General features: G+C 36.9%; 2 protein-coding genes across 2 annotated transcripts; both read left to right on the top strand.

The window, feature by feature from the left end:
• Positions 1–13,337: 13,337 nt before the first annotated feature.
• LOC144633559 (adenosine receptor A3-like) lies at positions 13,338–14,201 on the top strand. The gene has a single exon (XM_078492406.1). It carries the CDS (start codon positions 13,338–13,340, stop codon positions 14,199–14,201), a length of 864 nt encoding a protein of 287 aa, XP_078348532.1.
• A 2,989-nt stretch (positions 14,202–17,190) lies between these two features.
• Positions 17,191–18,075, top strand: LOC144633558 (beta-4C adrenergic receptor-like). The gene has a single exon (XM_078492405.1). The coding sequence runs from the start codon at positions 17,191–17,193 to the stop codon at positions 18,073–18,075; it is 885 nt and encodes a 294-aa protein (XP_078348531.1).
• Positions 18,076–20,748: the final 2,673 nt, after the last annotated feature.

The raw sequence follows: 20,748 nt of genomic DNA, 5'->3' as shown, positions 1-20,748 counted from the left end.
TACATCGCGGTGATGGTCAGTCGTACTCATTCCACATACAGCGCGTTCAACATCATCGCACTCATATTTACTCATGCTTCGTTCTTGAGTGTTGTGGCCATAAGTGTAGACAGATTCTTGGCTATTCATCTTCATCTCAGATATCAGGAACTTGTGACTCACAAGCGTGTTGTCGCTGTGGTGATCTCAATTTGGATTTTAAGTGTATTTTCTTCATTAATGTTTTTGTGGATTTCAGTCTATGTTGCTACCGTGGTAATCGTTATTATTTTTGGTCTTTGCTTCATTTCTACAACACTTGTTTATTACAGAATTTGTTTAGCTGTGCGACTCCACACAAACCAAATTCAAGCCCTGCAAGTACAAGTAGCACAGAATGGTGAAATGGCAAATGCTGAGAGGCACAGAAAATCTGCCGCCAGTACATTCTACGTATATCTTGTGTTTTTGGTTTGTTGTTTGCCAAACTATTGTGCTTTTGTTGCCAGTATGCTCACTGGACTAAGCATCGCCTTAAATAATCTGTGGCTGTATTTAAGAACCCTGATGTTTCTTAATTCCTCTCTGAATCCTGTAATTTACTGTTGGAAGATGAGACATATTCGACACGCTATCATGGACATACTGCGAAATATATTTCCAAGACAAACTTGAACAAATTAAAGCTGCAATATCTAGACAGTGATCAAACGAACTAATACATCTTAAGGAATACTTTTATTACCACTAACAGTTCATCTCGGTCGAGACAAAAAATTTGAGTTATTTAAATATTTTGGATGTAGCACGATTTATGTATATCAGATAGTGTAGCTTCCTTTGTTTGTAGATAATAATATTAATGCATATCATTTCAGAGCCAATATATATATACCAGCCTACTGTTGTTTCACTCAGTTTCCTTTAGAGATATGTTACAAAAGAAAAATTTGAAATATTTTCTCGCCATGTAAGGAATACCCACATTCAAATAAACCTGACAGGCTTGTATTAAATTCCACTCAAGCAGCAGGTTGCTGACTGCTGCACATCTAAAATTAAATTAATTAGCGTGTTTATTTCTATTCGTTCCCATTTGTACTTATATTTCAAAGATACGTTCGGGCTTCATCATCATCATCATCACTTTGCTTACCCTCGGCTTGCACATGAAGCTCAGGCTCAAAGGGATTTTGAGGATGAGAGGGATTTCGAGGATGAGAAATCCACTGAAGAAATAAGTCCATGTGAAAACAAGTCACAAACAAAATGCTGGACTAGAACATTTTAAAATCAGCAGCAGGTCCCCTGCCAAAATGCTGGACTAGAACATTTTAAAATCAGCAGCAGTGACAAAATAAATTTTTATCACTTAAGTATATAATATGTAGTGAGGTTTATATAATATGTAGTTAAGTACGTAATATGTAATTAATTAGGGAGGGCCATATTGTAAACTACTGGGCCACCAGTAAACTATGTTACCCTCGTTAAATAAAGTCTTATTATTATTATTATTATTATTATTATTATTATTATTATTATTATTATTATTATTATGATATGGCTCAATCTTATCCCTTCTTGCGCCTGCACTTATATTGTGCAGCAAATATTTACTCCAACTCCCTTCGTTTAAACGTGCACAAGAAACACAGCGCGAAAGCTTGCGAATTCTTCTGACTTATTGCTGTATATTTCTTCCAATGTTATTTATGAGAATCTGGTAACACACCGAAAAGAGAAAGGAAAGACAAATCGAGATTACATCGTGTTTTCTCTGCTAAACTTCTTCTGACTAACTTACTGTACTCATATTTTTTAGTCCAACCTTCGGTCTTAATCCGTAGAACCCTACCCAAAGCAACTAGTTTTAACCCTCGGACGTGCAAGGGAGAAGGGGTTGGGGGTGGATGCCACCCCCCATAAGGTTTTTTTGAAATTTTGAAAAGAGGATTTAGTCTACAATGCTGAAACTTTCAGTAGCTATTCATTTATCCCTCACGGAAATTTTGATATGTCAACCATGTGTCCATAATATTAGACGTTGCAACGGCAACGTCATAAATACAGGCAGGTCTGGCCAAAAATCGTCATTTTTAACTTTTTTTTATTTTTTTTTTCCGATTTTTTGAAACAGAATTGTTAGATTTGGTTATTTTCACATTCCATTAGCATTCTGGCATGATTTTACATCAAATTTTGTTATTTTCTGACTTTCTAAGAAAATAGTGAAATCCAAGATGGCGGATTCAAGATGGCGGCCCTTTATGACGTCACGTGACGACATATGAGGTCACAGCCAATAAAAATTATGTCATCTTGTAAGGTGAGCTAAGGGCTTTCTACTAAGTGCAAAATAATTTTGCTGTGCCTTAATAGAACGAAAACCCTGGGGAGTAGTCTTTTATAGATTGTGCTAGCATAATTTTTGGCATAATTGGAGCTAAAAAGCATAATTTGTGAAACGAGCACTGCCACGGCATAATTAGCAATTTTTAGCACTTTTTGGAGCATAAATTCATAAAATGTAGTAAATATGGTGTACTTTCTACAGAAATAAATGAAATTTAGGTAGTTTGTTCTTGCAATGCGTGTTTTAGCTATACAATTGTGATTGTTAAGTCGTTGGAGGCATTTTACAAACGGTTTAGAGATGCGAGCAGCTAATTTGGACAGCTGACGGCCGTGATAAACTGCCATAAACACAAATAAATTTACAACAACAGTTTATTTAAAAAACATCATAATTTGGTGTCGTTATTGCGCACCTCTATGTATAGAATCAACGTCATTTTGTGAGCATAATTTCGGAAATCAGAAGCATAATTTGGGAATTCTGGCATAATTTTTGCATATTTGGCAAACTTTTGAGCACTGCTAGTAGCATAATATGCCACTTTTAGGAGCACAATCTATAAAAGCCTACTGGGGAGGGGTTCCATCCACACCCCTCCCCCCCCTTGTACGATGGTGGGTGTGTGAGTTTGCTTGTACATCCGAGGGTTAGCATGCGGGTCGAGATCAGCTGTTTAAGCTGTCACAGAAACATGACACGTAGAAACGGTAAATAAACACAGTCAAAGGATGTTTACGTTCAAATGACACATTTACTGTTGTTACTACAACTGGTTTGCCTGCAGCGATAGTTTTGTTCTAATAATGATAAGGTTTTAATCTTTTTAGTGCAGAATGCACTATTGTGATGGTTTGGTGGGGCTGTCGTCCGCTAAACCCCTAAAGCGCTACAGTGTAAATATTTTTAATCATCAATTAATTAATTAATATCAATTAATTAATTATTCCTTGTGGAGGGGGTGGGGGTGGGGAGCACCTGACCGTATCCCTAGGTAAAACCTGGAGCACATCTACGTTACTTTCGTATGAAGATCTCAAACGTATATATTTGTTTCAGAAAACCCTTTGCTCTCCTTGTGGTACTACTCAACGTAATTTACACCAAACGCATGCGCAGATTAGTCTACGTTGTTTTCTGGAACTATCATGAACATCGCTTGTATTGCGTGTTTGCGGTAGGCTTCCTGCAGACTTCTTGGCGCCAAGTAAAAACCGCAAATTAATTAAATTAGATTTTGAGACTTTCACAGCGCTTTCGTAATTAGGTATGCAAAAACTTGCACCGGGATTTTCGGCCCGTGAACACCTGATAACCAGGAAACAAATATCCTAGCTGTACTGCGTTTTAAAAAACCTGTCGAAAAATATGTTTTTTGATTAGATTTGTTTCTTTAGTTTTTGAGAATCGTCTTCCGTGCAGTCTAAACCGTAACTTAATTAAATAAAACAAATGTCATCGATGCCGCCGTAAAACAAACAAAAAACAAAAGTTTCATGTTATCGCATTTTCAAGGAAGACAAAAGTATTTTGTTACAAACGAACAAAAGTGTCGTGTTACGTTTGCAAAGATTAGCGTAAGGAACACCTGGGAAAGAATACAAGTAGCCTGTGAACAGTTTTTCCGAAAGTAAAATAAAGCAAATAAACACGAACATATATAAAACATCATACTTTCAATTGTTCCATATTGCATTCTGCACTTACCAAATCATCGAGATTTTTTGATAATGTATAACCAGTCTTGCGTGTTTAATTTTAATAACTGTAGCCTTTTACGCAGGCTAAGGTGATTGCAAAACATTTGCCCATCGGCTACATTCAAATGCGTGTATTGATATAAACGAAAAAAAAAAAAACGGTTTCTCTGCAAAATTGTGTATATCCAAATGATTTTTATATCAATGAATTAAGGTTTTGATCGTAATTTCAGTTTCCTGGCGAAATTGAACTTCTGTAATAAATAATAATACGGATAAAGGACGACGACAAATACCTAACAGGTGTTTTCTTTAACGTATACATGTAATTAATATTATTCCTTCAGTGAATTCCAGTTTTTCACTTGTAAAAATGAAACGTGCTCCTGTTAACTCACTGTTACAACTGGTTACTCATTTTTTCAATCCAAATTTCTGCATCTTCATCCATAGAACTCTACTTCAAGGCGGCTATTAAATTCAGCTTTAAATTGACAGGTCCAAGATAACTGTTCAGGTTCTCATAGAAATATGATGCCAAAAAGCTTATTAATTTTTACGCGACAAAGAACTTTACTAATCATGTACTAATTTTAGAACCAAACATTTGCCTTGCGATAATAATTTCACTTTAACAATGATAAAGTTTAGCAGACGAGCGCAGTAAATGTCAATAATCCAGTGTATTAACTGCAGAACATTTGACCATCTCAGCTTTATTAGAATGCGTGTTGAAAAAAGCTGTCTGTTTTCCTTTAAACCTTTATTTTAAATGAGTTGAAGTCCTTCAAAATCGAGCTCGGTTTTAATTTTAATTTGAGGAAAATCAAAACCTGATCACTTGCGTTGCTATGTAAATTCAATTTATATTTAGCATCTTTTTCTCTTTGCATCTTTCAAGATCAAACGATCTCGTGCGCACCTCAGCCCACGGTACAATTTTACTGTTGTTACTGTTTTTACTGTCATATCAGCTCGGTGAATCAGTACCGTTCCTGCTATAAAATGGATGAAGCCGACCCGTTCTATTCGTCGTTCATCGCTAATTGTGTGTTCAACGCCTTCTCATCCTACACCGCCATCGTGTTGAACATTGTCACAATCCACGCGATAAGGAAAACTTCGTCGTTGCCAAATCCTTCAAAAACTTTGCTCCTGAGTCTTGCTGTTTCTGATCTCGGTGTTGGTTTACTGGCTCAACCCTTGTTCAATGCATGGATGGTCAATCCGACTCCTTATTTCACTCACATCGCGTTTAACATCACCATGGTTATATTTTCTGTTGCTTCATTCTTGAGTGTTGTGGCCATAAGTGTAGACAGATTCTTGGCTATTCATCTTCGTCTCAGATATCAGGAACATGTGACGCACAAGCGTGTCGTTGCTGCGATGAATTTTATTTGGATTTTAAGTACATTTCTTGGATTAACTATTTTCTGGATGGCAGATGATGTTTTTATTGTAGTTATCAATATTATTTTTGGTATTTGTTTCATTTGTACAACAATTGTTTATTGCAAAATTTATTTTACTAAACGACGCCACACAAACCAAATTCAAGCCCTGCAAGTACCACATGAGGCACAAAATGGCTTAATGCTGAGAGGCAGAGAAAATCTGCTGTCAGTTCATTCTACGTATATCTTGTGTTTTTGGTTTGCTGTTTGCTAGACTACTGTGCTTCAGCTGTAGAGAGGATCTCTGGACCTAGTACCGCCTTAGATGCCCTGTTGCTTTACACACTGTCCCTAGTGTTTCTTAATTCCTCTCTGAATCCTGTTATTTACTGTTGGAAAATGAGACACATTCGACACGCTATCATGGACATACTGCGAAATATACTTCCAAGCCAAAACTGAACAAAGCTGCAGTATTTAGATAGTAACTTGGGGAACCTTTTTATTTAAGATATAACCAACCACCAACAGTTCATCTCGGTCAAGACACTAAATTTCTAGTTGTTTAAACTTTTTGTTGCAGCATAATCTATGTACGCGGTATATTAGATAGACTTTGTTCTATTTTTAATTTATATGTAAAGAGATAATAATATCGGTGTTTATAACTACTGGTCTTATTTTGTTTCCCTCTGTTTCCTCCAGTGTATTTGCTATACAAAATAAATAAAAGTTGCAAAAACAAAAGGTTCGTTTGAAATATTTCCCCCCCCCCCCCCCCCCCATATTAAAAGTAGTGAGGTAGGAGTGGCCACATAAAACTAAACCTGCAAAGCAAGTATTACAATTTCACTCAGACAGCGGGTTGCTGACTGGTCAAACTTGCGTCTTTTTTTTTTCTCTCCGTTCCAATTTTTTACTTTTACTTTAGAGACAATAATGTAAAAGAGAGGGGAGTTGAAATCCAGAACTGTAGAAAGGGAGTTTAACGAGAAATCCACTTGCATTGGGACACTGAAGTGAGTTCATGTGAAAGGAAAATCTCGCTTGCACGCTTGGTATCCTTCTTTCTTTCGCCTGCACTCACCTATTCAGCAGATTTTTCTCCAACCTGGTGATACTTCAAGACAATATTAACTTTGTTTTTCTCATCACAGGTCGTACCATTCAGGCTGTCACAGAAACAAGGCGTGTGGTAGCAAATAAGCACAAAACGGCATTGATCTTCACTACGCATGAGCTGCTGTAGTCCGCCCTGCAACAATTGTTTTATTCTTCAGTTATAAATTAGCTTAGGATAATGTATAGACAAATTTTGCGTGCTAAATCAGTTTAGATAACGTTACTCTGCTACCCAGACTAAAACAATCGTCTGTGCGGAACTTTTGACCATCTGAGCTTCATTAGAATGCGTGTATTAAACGGTCAACGAATCTGTTTAAGGTCGCAGGGGACAGGTTCCGCTCATCGGTATGCATTTATGAAAAGTGTAAGCACGAAGCATGAGCTATAGGATAAGTGGAGTTCGTCTAAATATAAAGCCAATAACTAACCACTAAAGTCGTCTTTTTACTTTCGTTGTTCGAATTAGTTTACAACACATGGGTAACCAAGCTTTTGTTGAACCGAGAAGTCATGGATGCTAAACTAAACTGCATTTGGTGTTACGGTGAAATAATACTATCACTGGATAGGAAAAACTTTAACCATTGCTAGGAGATTTTGGTTTTTGGCCAATCACTAAACCGAACAAACAATGGCTATTGTTTCTCAATTTCGTGTTAAGCTCGTAAGATCAATAAACACTTTCAATCCCCTAGTTAGGTATGACAAAGGTGACAAACTTGAGCCTTTCCACACAAGGACGGTTATGCAAAAAAGTTTGGCAACCGGAAATGAATTTTGGTTTAGTTTGGAGGTGTTCGCGGTTGAAGGGCGAAAAAATATGTAAATTTCGGATAACGTTGTGGTCGTTATTTTTGAAGGCTTTCTTCTTTTGAAGGCTTCGCTATGGAGTTTGCTGGAGTTGTCTTAAGTTGCGTAAACAAACAAACAAACAACGAGTGACATTTTTACCGGTGCGGCAGGCACGGGAAAGCGCAGGCGTTCAACTCTATGCGTGTGTTTGTTTGTGTGTTTGTGTACCAATATGAATATTCAAATCTCTTGACTAATTGCTAATTGTTGTTATGAAAATTTAAGCTTCGAAGATCGGCTTTCACGGCTGTGTTTTTGAAATAAAATAAATTAGAAATATTTCCGCATAGGGTGAGTATCCACTCACTACTTCTCTCAACATCGGAACGTCAGTTTATGACAGGAAAATAAAGAAAAGTTGTAAGAGCGGGCGAGCATGTATTATTTCAATTTGTTTCAAGATCTTTTAAAGGTGATGTTAATAGTTCTTAACTCCAATTCATAGTCGCAAAATTCAACCATTTATCATAGTTAGTAGAGGGGATTGTTTTGCCCTTTGAAGTGTGCCGGCTTTCCTAACCAGTCACCTCTACTAACTATGATTTAATCAAGCAAGACTCTAACGACTCCGGGTTAACCCATGCTTACTACGTCCCACTCCCTCTGTAACTGAATGGTCTCCTTTGAAGAGCCCCCAGGTGGGCCACCTTTACCTTCCTTACAAGGAAATGGCCACCTTTGGATCTTACGAGCTTCACACGATCGAAGGGATTATTTTCCTACCCACGGTACTATTCACATAGTACCGAATGCAAATTAGGCTAGCTTTAGGCATACCTACCCACAATGTGTTGTGAACTAATTCAAACAACGAAAGAAGACGAAGACTTAAGTGGTTAGTTACTGGCTTTATATCTAGACGAACTCTACTAATTATTCCTATAGCTCATGCACGAAGTCTGGCCACTGATAGCGAAAATGCGCGAAATATTTATGAACAGGCTCCGTAATGTTTCTGCATCAATAATTTGCACGTGCAAAGCGCTGTCTGGTATATTGTTCTTTATGTAATGGCCCGTGGATTAAAATTAGTAAAATTAACATACTCATAGTTTTTGCATTCGTGTTTGCTCGGAAAGAGTTCGGAAGGGTAAAAAGAAGCAATTTTGTGTCCAAGAATTCAGCGCGGATATAGAATTTCATGAACTGACACGGCAGGGAGGTAAACTAGGTGTATTGTAGATTGTCATATCGGACGCCAAATTTTAAAATAAGCTTAAGAAGGAAATATTTATGACTTCGAATTCTAGCATTTTCATTTTCATTCTCAGTGAAACTTGAAATTAGAATATCCTAGTCCGATATGACACAAAAGAGATTATGACTGATCACTAAGGGGTAAAATCAAGTTTCTCTGTGTTCTTCTCGAGCAGAAAACTTGGACATAGAACTACGTTTTTTAAAAAAAAATTACCTTTAGTGGCCTATAGCATTGCCGCAAAGAGCGATTCATTCAATAAAAAATGATCCTTATGCATTTTCATGATTCTCCACTGATATCCCTGTTAAGTTTTAGCGGAATCGTCTTTCAAACGTTTATGATATAAAGTTTTTTAAAGTAACACCCCTACCAATATTTTGCTTTATAATTATATTCATGGTCAATGTATCCCCCGCGACCTTAAAAGGTTTGCTTCGAAAACGTATATATACCCAAATGAGCTTTTTTCTTTTTGATAAATCAACTAGACTTTCAAAATCAAAACTAACTAGTTTTTAATTGTAAATTTCGATGTGTGAAGTGGACTTCCCTTACAAGTAATAGTGCGTGGAAAAGGCGGGAAAAACGCGGCCGGAATTCTCATTTGTAGATTTCTTTTGACAGGTGTTTTTTAGCGTGTAGTTAATATTACTGGTCCAGTGAATTCCAGTTTATCACTTTTAAATTATAAACTCACTCCTGCATAGTTGAGTGTAACAACTCATTTCTTATTGTTTTAGACAAAGAACTTTTACGATACTGTTACGATAGTTGAGGAGATTAGCAGTGAGCACAGAGTAATTCAGGGTACTAATTATTTTTTTGTGCAAAATTTGAATAACTGCGGCGAAGTTAATTTGTGGCACAAAAGCCATCCGTTTTCTCGCAAAACTGTATTTCCAATGAGTTGTTTTATGTTTCAGTAACGTCAGGAAGTTCTACGATTTTCTAAGGCTAGGAAAGCGAACTTCCAATTCCAATTTTGAAAATCGAAACGCGACTTTCTTTGTTGTGCAATTTCCAATTTATATTCAGCGGCTTTTCCTAATTTTCACTTTTATGACAAACGATAAATTAAATGCTCGATTTTTCCCCTTAAACGTCAAAAATATACTTTATTTTTTATTATTTTACTAGTTGTTATCGTTTTCCGGGCATTGGTGATGCGAAAAAAGAAAACTTAATTTCTAATTTAAATAGGCAGCATGCAAAAACATCACCTGTTTTAGGACTGACATTTATTAGCAAAAACAGATGGTGAATTGGTCAGCATTCATCAGTCCTGGATAAATCATTTGATTTACACCGTTAAAGTTCAAACTATCTGGTGCTTAGCTCAGCCTACGATACAATTTCACTGCAACAATCTCCTGGTAACATCGGTAGTGCTTTTCTCCAAAGTTCCTGCAATATAATGAATGAAGCCGATCCGCTCTACTCATCGTTCATCGCTAATTGTGCGTTCAACGCGTTTTCATCATACACCGCCATCGTGTTGAACAGTTTAACTTTTTATGCGATGAGAAAAACTTCGTCGCTGCCAAAGCCTTTGAAAACATTGCTCCTGAGTCTTGCTGTTTCTGATCTTGCTGTTGGTTTACTGGTTCAACCTTTGTATCTCGCAAAGGTGATCATACAGTTACAGCAAAACACTAAACACAATGCCTTTTACTCCGTGCACAATGTGTACGTCTTTGTCGCACTGATTTTCGTTAACGCTTCGTTCTTCAGTGTTGTAGCCATAAGTGTAGACAGATTCTTGGCTATTCATCTTCATCTCAGATATCAGGAACTTGTGACACACAAGCGTGTTGTTGCTGTGGTGATCGCAATTTGGGTTTTGAGTGCATTTCTTCCAATAGTGTATTTATGGATCTCAGTCAAGATTGCTCGCGTGGTTATCAGAATTGTTTTAGGTCTTTGTTTCATTTGTACAACACTTGTTTATTGCAGAATTTATTTTGCCGTTAGACGCCACACAATCCAAATTCAAGCCCTGCAAGTACAACAAGTAGAAGAGAATGGCGAGATCACACATTCTGCGATGCAGAGAAAATATGCCCTCAGTTCATTCTACGTGTATCTTGTGTTTTTGATTTGTTGCATGCCAGAGTATTGTTTGAGTTTCGTCTTGCAAATATCTGGACCAAGTGCTGCTTTAAATGGTCCGTTGCTTTACTTTAAGACCTTGCTGCGAATTAATTCCTCTCTGAATCCTGTTATTTACTGTTGGAAGATGAGACACATTCGACACGCAGTCATTGAAATACTGCGAAATATATTTCAAAGCCGAAGTTGAACAAAGCTGCAGTAAGTAGCTAGACAGTAACCCAGCCAACTGATTCTCCTTAAAGAGCAGTTTTACAACAATTTTCTAGTTATTTAAAGTTTTTGATGAAAAATAATCTAACTGCATCAGATAAGCTTTCTTTTGTTTATATGTGTAATAAGATTATTATATTAATGCTTATAATGTCAGAACAACTACCGGCCTTCTTTTATTTTAGTTGGTTTCTTCTAGAGTATTTGTAGCCAAAACACGAATAAAAGTTGCAAAAAGAAAATACAATATTGAAATATTTTTCTCCACATTTAAGGTGATGAGCGTGGGGGACGAAGTGTCCTGGTAAGTGTAGTTTACTCCGGATAGAACGATCCGGGTTCAAGCCCTTGTTGATAGCACTGCGTTGTGCTCTTGGGCAAGATGCTTTAATCTTAGTTTCTCTCTCCGCCCAGGTGTATAAATTGGTAGCGGCGAATGAAATGCTGAGGGATAACCCTGCGATGAACTAGCATCCCATCCAGGGGGGAATAGAAATACTCATAAGGTCGGGACACACTAGGCGACATGTCACAGCGACAGGTCTCTGTAACAAGTCGCTTAGTGTGTACTGCTTCAAAACAAGTCGCTGCGACAAGACGCTTGTTCGGTGCTCACGCAGCGAATTTGGAATAGTGGGAATGTGAACTAGTTTTCCAATTCAATATGGCATACGTACATGACGCTCTCTCATTGGTTAATTTATATTTTGTCGCAGAGACTTGTCGCATACATGTACACCCGAATTCAAACTGGTTTTTGAATCCGTGCGACACATCGCAGCGACAAAAATCTGTCGCAACGACATAGATTGTCGCAAGAATGCACCATGTCACACGGGGCGACATGTTGCAGCAACTTGTCGCTGCGACATGTCGCCTAGTGTTTCCCGACCTATAGTCTCTTCATGCACGGAAACCGATATAAACTCCGATCCAGCCTGATCGATGGTACACTAGGCCTAGCGGGAAGGACTAGCAATAACAAGTCAAACTCGACAGACAGGTATTCCTGCCTCGTCCGCAGCCGTGCTTGTCCTTGGTTATGTACTGCTCACGTGGGTTTGTGGGACTGATGCGGACGGGAACTGTCCGCAGCTTGCTCCCTAACCATCAACCCCCGGGATCCCTGTTTTTCGGCCTTACCGTCTTAACCGGCCGGCCGACCGGCGACTGGGGACGAGGCAGCAGGTATTCTATTTCCACTTAGGCAACTGGTTGCTACCTGCTGCATAACTTGAATTAAATTAATTTGCGTCTTCCTCTCTGTTGGTTTGCATTTAATTTTTATTCTAATTTTTATTTTAGAGAAGGTTTAGTCGCAGAGCTATGTTAAAACACGGAGGGGGAGCTGAAGTCCTGGCTCAAGGGAATCCCAGGAGGAGAACGTTATTTTGCTTTCCTGGCGATTATTTTAAAAATGATAATCAGGAAAAAACGAAAAGGAATACTAATTTGTAAAACTCTATTAGCGCAGGTGTTTTCTTATACGTCTAGTTTATAATATTTTTGTAGTGAATTTCAGTTTTTCACTTTTAAAAAACAAACACACTCCTGTCTGTAATTAACTCAATGTAACACCTCATTAGTTATTTTTCAGTCCAAATTTCTGTATTTATCTGTTGAACTTTTTACTTCGAGTCAACTAATTCAGCTCAAGAGGGACAGGTCCAAGACAACTGTTCAGGTTGTCATAGAAACAAATAACGCGTAGATGTTTTTTAATTTCTAGTTATTTTTGGATGCACGTACTGCTTTTCGAACAAATAGTTAACCTTGCAATACCAATTTATTTTAACTATGATAAAGTTAAGGAGATAAGCGCAGTAGAAGTCGAGCATATTCAGTATATTAACTATTTTGGAATAACTGCGGCAAAGTTAATTTGAGGAACATTTGACATCTTAGCTTCATTAGAATGCATGTTCAAAAAGCCATCCGTTTTCTCGTAAAACTTTATTTGAAAGGAGTTGTTTTCATAATAATAAATAAATTTAAGTTATGCAAAATCGAGCTCGGTTTTTGTAATTTACAATTTATATTCAGCATCTTTTTTCTAACTTTCGCTTTTATGACAAACGATAAATTAGACTTTGAATTTTTCGCCTTGGACGTCATAATATATCATGTTTGTTATTCTTTTACTGGTCGTGTTCGTTTTCCGGGTAATAGTGATTAAGAAAACTTAAAAATAAATTTAAATGAGCATGGCTGAAATTCATTTTCATATGAAAACCGACGGAAGATTGGCCCACGCACGTATCAGTCCTAGAACGGAAGAAGAAACCTGGTTCACATCTTTTTAAAAGTCAAACAATCTCGTGCGCATATTAATCCACGGTACAATTTCAATTCACTGTAATATCGAACGCTGTTTTTTTTCTAAAGTTCCGGCTGCCGGCTATAAAATGAATGAAGCCGACCCACTCTATTCATCGTACATGGCTAACTGTGTGATCAACGCCTTCTCATCCTACACCGCCATCATGTTGAACATTGTCACAATCCACGCGATGAGGAAAACTTCGTCGTTGCCAAAGACTTTAAAAACATTGCTCCTGAGTCTTGCTGTTTCTGATCTTGGTGTTGGTTTACTGGTTCAACCTTTGTACATTGTACTGATGGTCAATCCTACTGATCAATCCATTGTCACTTCATATGACATCTTTACACTTATATTTGTTCATGCTTCGCTCTTCACGGTTGTGGCCATAAGTGTAGACAGATTCTTAGCTATTCATCTTCACCTCAGATATCAGGAACTTGTGACTCACAAGCGTGTTGTTGCTGTGGTGATCTCAATTTGGGTTTTAAGTATATTTTCGTCGTTGTATTTTTGGCTTGGCTCCAAAGAAATTGCAAACGCGGTTATCGCTGTTATTTTTGGTCTTTGTTTCATTTGTACAACAATTGTTTATTGCAGAATATATTTTACTGTACGACGCCACACAAAATATATGCAAGCCCTGCAAGAGCAAGTAGCACAGAATGGTCAAATGGCAAATGTTACGAGGCAGAGGAAATCTGCCGTCAGTACATTCTACGTATATCTTGTGTTTTCGGCTTGTTGCTTGCCACAGTATTTTGTTAATATGGCCTATTTGTTTTCTGTGCCAAACATTGCTTTAAATGGTCTGGTGCTTTACACAATCACGCTTGTGTTTCTGAATTCATCTTTAAATCCTGTTATTTACTGCTGGAAGATGAGACACATTCGACACACTATCATGGACATACTTCGAAATATATTTTCAAGTCAAAACTCAACATAGCTGCAGTATTAGACAGTGTTCAAACGAACTTACACTGTTAACAGTTCATCTATAATAATAATAATAATAATAATAATAATAATAATAATAATAATAATAATAATAAAAAAAAAAAAAAAAAAAAACAATTAAAATTAAGTTAAAAAGTTCAAATTTTAAAATTACAAGTGTTTCGTTCGAGACACTTAATTTCTCGTTATGTTAAGTTTTAGATGCAGTATAACTTGTAGCCATTATAATAAGAACAAAAGTTCCAATACAATACTGTGTGGCACTAGCTCGGCTAGTTTGTCACATTCTCGTGGCGACGTTTACCACCGAAGAAGGGCTTTTGCCCGAAACGCCTGTTTGTTTGTTTTTTAAAAAAAAAAAATCATTTTTGGCACTTTATTACCCATTTCATTTCACTTTTAACTTGTAGCCATATCAGATAGAATTTCCCTTGTTTATACTGATATATGTAAAAAGACGATAATATAATTAATATAATTTTTTATGTCAAGAACATCTGCTTACTTACGTTGCTCTTACTCAGTATTTCTGGTGTATTTGTTCGAAAATAAATAAAAGTTTCAAAAAAGAAGATATTCTTTTGAAATATTTCCCTCCGTGTTGAAGGTATATTGGCTAGGACTAGCCACATCCAACTAAACCGGACAGACAGGTTTTATATTTCCACTCAGACACGGGTTGCTGACTGCTGCATGTCTAGAATTGAAACAATTCGCGTCTTTATTTCTATCCGTTTTCATTTTATTTTCTCTTTTATTTTCGAGACACGTTTCCTTGTGCATTTCTGGAAAACAAATTGTGAGGGGTGATGTATCCCACAACAGTCGGGCTTGCACATGAAGTTCTGTTTTAAAAGTATTGGGATAAAGGAAAATTCACTGAAGAAAGTGCGTTTTTGTGAAAACGGTCAGAAGAATCCCACTCGTTCGTCTTCTGTTACACCTGCACTCACCTATATATGGTGAGGGCAGATTTTTTCTCCAGGTTCTTTCGTTTGAAAGCGCGGAAAGAACACAACGCGAATAATGCTTCCGTGAGCTTTTTTGCTAGTTTTGAGAAACGGTTTTGCAATTAAACTGCATACATTGTATATCCAAATGAAATATTTTCTTTTTAATTAATCAATTCAATTAACCAATTTAAATTATCTAAAATCGTAGCTCGGTTTTTGTCGTAATTTCAGAACTCTGGCGAAAGCAAAAATTTTTACATAATAAATAATAACACGGAAAAATGAGAGGGATAAACGTGCGCGGCCGGAATTCTAACCTGTCAAATTCTATTAGTAGGCGTTTGATTTTGCGTTTAGTTTATATTATTTCTGTAGGAAATTAAGATTTCTTTTTCAAAGTGTTAACTAACTTTTGAATGACTCAGTGTAACAGCTTATTACTTATTTTTATTTTTAGTCCAACCCTCCGTCTTCATTCGTGAAGGATGTCATCCGTTGAATTCTATTCAAATCAATGAATGTTCAAATAGACAGGCCTGCTTTAATTGAGGCTGTCATAGAAACATGGCATGTAGATTAACTAAGCAGTAAATATAAACTTGACTCATCATTGACTGCTTTTGGAGTAATTAGTTTGCCTTGCAATAATAGTTTTATTTTAATCATGATAAAGTTTAGCAGGTAAGCGCAGCAGACGTCAAGAATTCAGTGTGTTAACTACGTTCTGTGCTAAATTGAAATAACCACGGAAAAACTTATTTGAGGAGCATTTGACCGTCTGATCTTTCATGAATGAAAGCAATAGTCATCAAACTTTGCTTTTCTCTTCTACAGCATATATAGAAACATACTCGAACCTATCTAACTCTCTGCACCAACTTTACTACTCATATTTTTTTAGTCCAACCCGCTGTCCTCATCCGTATAGAACTCTAATCAAAGCAGATAATTTTTGGATGGACAGGTCCAAGACAACTGTTCAAACTGTCACAAAAACATGACATTATATACATCCAAATGATTTAATTTTTTTTCTGCAGTGCACGCTAGCTTTTCTCTTTTAAAGTATAAACATACTACAAACCAACGCAAACTGTAAAATCTTCTTAGTTAATTTTAGTCCTACCTTAATTCTTGATTCGTAGCTAGGTCACTATTGATAGCAACAAATTTTTTGATGGATAGACCCAAGACAACTGTTCAAAATGTCATAGAAATATGATTTTTTCCTTAATTATAATCGATTATAAGCAAAGCTTTATCCTTTTTGTTTTGCTTATATCAAATAGTTTCCCTAAAAGTCGTACTTTTATTTTAATTATGATAAAATATAAGAGATGAGGAGTCGACATCAGGAATCCAGTGTATTAACTACTTGAATTGAGTAAACCTGGAATAACTGCGGAGAAGTTAATATGCGGGACATTTGGCCATCTGAGCTTAATTAGAATGCGTGTTCAAACTTGGATCCGTTTTCTTGTCAAACATTATTTCCGTGGCGTTGCGTTGTTATACATTTTTAATTAATAAATCAATTTTAATTCTGCAAATATTGAATTCGGTTTAAAATGTTATTTGCGTTCTCTTGGGAAGCGACCTTCCCACTCCAATTCTGAAAATGGAAACCAGACTGGCGTTGTTATGTAGATGAAATAGATAATAGCTAGATATAAATATAGATATACAGTTCTCTCGTTCTTTTTTCTCACTTGTACGTCAGAAATATACCTTACCATTTTGTCTTTTACTGACTGCTGATTTTGGTTTTTCGGGAAATGATGATGAAAAGAAGAAAAAACGATTGCCTGTCAGTTGGACTGATATTTATTTTAGCGTGTAAGCAGATGGTCGCTTGGTACATGTACTGTCATCACTCCTGAAAAGGACGGTAACAAAGCATTTAACAAGTTTCACATCCTGCTGAAACAACAAACTACTCGTCCGCAAACAAAAGTTCTGCCAAGGATACAACTGAGTTTCACTGTTACAACGCTCCATACTGCTCCCTAAAAATCTTGCTGTATAATGAGTGAAGCTAGCCCGCTGTTTTCATCGTACATCGTCAATTGTGTGTTCAACTCCTTCTCATGCTACACCGCCATCATGTTGAACATTTTAACAATCCACGCACTAAGAAAAACTTCGTCGTTGCCAAAGCCTTTAAAAACATTGCTCCTGAGTCTTGCTGTTTCTGATCTTGGTGTTGGTTTACTGGTTCAACCTTTGTATCTCGCAAAAGTTGCCATGCAGTTACAGCAAAATACTAAACACAACGCCTTTTATTCCGTGCACAAAGTGTACGTCTTCGTCGCATCTATTTTTGTTAGAGCCTCGTTCTTCATCGTTGTGGCCATAAGTGTAGACAGATTCTTGGCTATTCATCTTCATCTCAGATGTCAGGAACTTGTGACACGCAAGCGTGTTGTTGCTGTGGTGATCTCAATTTGGGTTTTGAGTGTATTTATTCCAATAATGCGTTTCTGGATCTCCGCCGAGGTTTCTCTCGTTGTTGTCGCTGTTATGTTTGGTCTTTGTTTTATTTCTACAACAATTATTTATTGTAACATTTATTTCACTGTACGACGTCACACAAACCAAATTCAAGCGCTGCAAGTACAGCAAGTAGAAGAGAATGGTGAAACCACAAATTTGGCGAGGCAAAAAAAATCTGCCGTCAGTACATTCTACGTATATCTTGTGTTTTTGATTTGTTGTTTGCCTGAGTATATTTTGCCTTTCGTCGTGCGCTTAACTGGACCAAGCACCACTTTAAGTGGTCTGATGATTTACTTCAAGACCTTGCTGCGAATCAATTCCTCTCTGAATCCTGTCATTTACTGTTGGAAGATGAGACCCATTCGACAAGCAGTCATGGACACGCTACGAAACCTATTTCAAAGTCAAAGTTGAACAAAGCTGCAGAAAGTAGCTAGACAGTAATCCAGGGAACTGATACTTCTAAAAAGAGCGGTTTTACTAAACTGAAAAGTTCACGTCGACCGAGACAACAAATTTTTGGGTAATTAAATTTTTTGATGCAAAATAATCTAAGTATATCAGTTACTCTTGCTTCTATTTATATGTGCAATAACATTATTTATGTTCATGTCAGAACAACTACCGGCCTACTTTTGTTTTACTTGGTTTCTCTTTGTGTATTTGTAGACAAAACATGAATAAAAGTTGCAAAAAGAAAATATCATATTGAAATATTTTCCGCCATGTTCAAGGTAATGGGCGTGGGGGACATAGTGTGTTGCTTAGTGCAGTGCACTCTGGATCGAGCGATCCGGGTTCAAGGTTGAATTCTTGGGTAAGATGCTTTAATATCTCACAGCACCTCCCTCCACCCATTTGTATAAATGGGTACCGGCGAGTAAACTACAATGCTATTTTAAAAACTAACATCCCATCCAGAGGGGAATAGAAATACTCGTAGATCGCTTCATGCTACGGAAACAGGCATAATCTCCAGCTTAATCGATGGGCCACTAGGCCTAGTGGGTAGGACTAGCAGCATCAAGCTAAACCTGTCAGGCGGGTATTCTATTCCCACTCAGGCAGCGAGTTGCTAACTGCTGCATGTCCTGAATTAAATTAATTCGTGACTGTATTTCTGTCGGTTTGCATTTCATTTTTATTCTCATTTGTATTTTACAGACAGGTTTAGTCGCAGAGCTCTGTTAAAAAGTGAGGGGAATGTAAACCCACAAATAAAGTTTTAGCTCGAAGGAATTTCAGGAGGAGAAATCTTTTGAGTGAGTTCATGTGAAAGGGAACAGACGAATCTTGACCAGTTCTTTCCTTTCCTGCACCTGCACTTACTTTGTTCAGCATATTTTCCCTCAAAGTTCAATGCACTACAAACGCAACGCAAAAGCTGGCGCGCGAATTCTCCGAACTTACTGTGGTATATGTGTTTTTAATGTTATTTCTGAGAATTTTTTATACATCAAGACAATATCAACTTTGTTTTTCTCATCACCTGTCTGCTTGACAATGTATTGATATTATCAGGAGAAATAAGATGTTGATCATTTGCTGTGAAATATACGCACGCGACAATAGAAAGCAAACACCAATCGTAATCAAACCTTGCTTTTCTCTTCTACAGTATATAAACATACTCGAACCTATTCAACTCTCTGCATCAACTTTATAACTCACATTTTTTTTAGTCCAACCCTCTGTCTTCATCCGTATAGAACTCTAATCAAAGCAGACAATTGTTGGATGGACAGGTCCAAGTCAGCATGATTATATTCATGTTATACATTCAACGATTTCTCCTTTTATAATTTGTTCAAACTTATCCAAAGTCGAAGTTTGGTTTCTGTCGTAATTTCGCTTTCCTGGCAAAAGTAAAAAGCTTCCTTTACAAATAATAATAAAAAAAAAGAGAGGGGGATACATGTGGAACAGGAGTTATAACTTGTCACATATACGGTTTTTTTAGCATGTGTTTTTAGCGTAATTAATATTATTTCTGCAGTGAATACCATCTTTTCTCTTTTGAAGTATAAACCCAAACAACTAGGTGTTACTTATTTTCGCAGTTCCCAGCAAACCGAGCTTCGCCAATACTGTGCACAGTGCACTACCGCTTAAGATATCCACCTTATACAATCAGAGAGCAAAATTAATAATATTTCTGCAGTGAATGCTAGCTTTTCTCTTTTAAAGTATAAACATATTACTAACCAACGCAAACTGTAAAATCTTCTTAATTAATTTTTAGTCCTACCTTTACTCAGTATTCTTGATACATAGCTAGGACTCTATTTATGGCAACAAATTCTTAAATGGACAGTTCCAAGAAAAGTGTTCCGAATGTCATAGAAACATGATTGTATCCTTTTTTAAGCAGCAGTGAACTTTATCAGTTTCGTTTTGCTTAAAACAAATTGTGTCCCTTACAGTTACAAGACTTTTATTTTAATTATGATAAAGTGAAAGAGATAAGCAGTCGACATCAAGAACCCAGTGTATTAACAACTTGAATTGAGTAAAACTAAAATAACTACGGGGAGGTTAATATGCGAGACATTTGGCCATCTGAGCTTTATTTGAATGCGCGCAGAATTAAATCCGTTTTGTTGTCAGACATTATTTCCAGTGCATTGTTTTACATTTTTAATTAATAAATCAATTAAAATTCTGCAAATATTGAATTCAATTGAAAATGGTATTTACGTTTTCTTGGGAAGCGATACTCCCCATTCCGACTCTGAAACTCGAAACCAGACTGGCGTTGTTATGCGTATGAAATTGATATACCGCTCTAGCAATCTTTTTCTCACCTGTGCGTCAGAAATATACCTTGCCATTTTGTCTTTTACTACTGATTTTCCTTTTCAGGTTAATTACGACGGAAAGAAGAAAAAAAGATTGCCTGTCAGTTGGACTGATATTTATTTTAGCATGTAAGCAGATGGTCGCTTGGTACATGTACTGTCGTCACTCCTGAAAAGGACGGTAACAAAACAAATAAGTTTCACATCCTGCTTAAACAGCAAATTACCTCGTGCGCATAGAGAAGTCTTGCTTACGAAAACAAATGCGTTTCACTGTGACCGCTGTATA

Source organism: Oculina patagonica, chromosome 12 (assembly GCF_052425735.1).
Source record: "Oculina patagonica isolate OP01 chromosome 12, crgOcupat, whole genome shotgun sequence".
Taxonomy (NCBI): domain Eukaryota; kingdom Metazoa; phylum Cnidaria; class Anthozoa; order Scleractinia; family Oculinidae; genus Oculina; species Oculina patagonica.
This window is presented reverse-complemented; position numbering and strand designations above follow the sequence as displayed.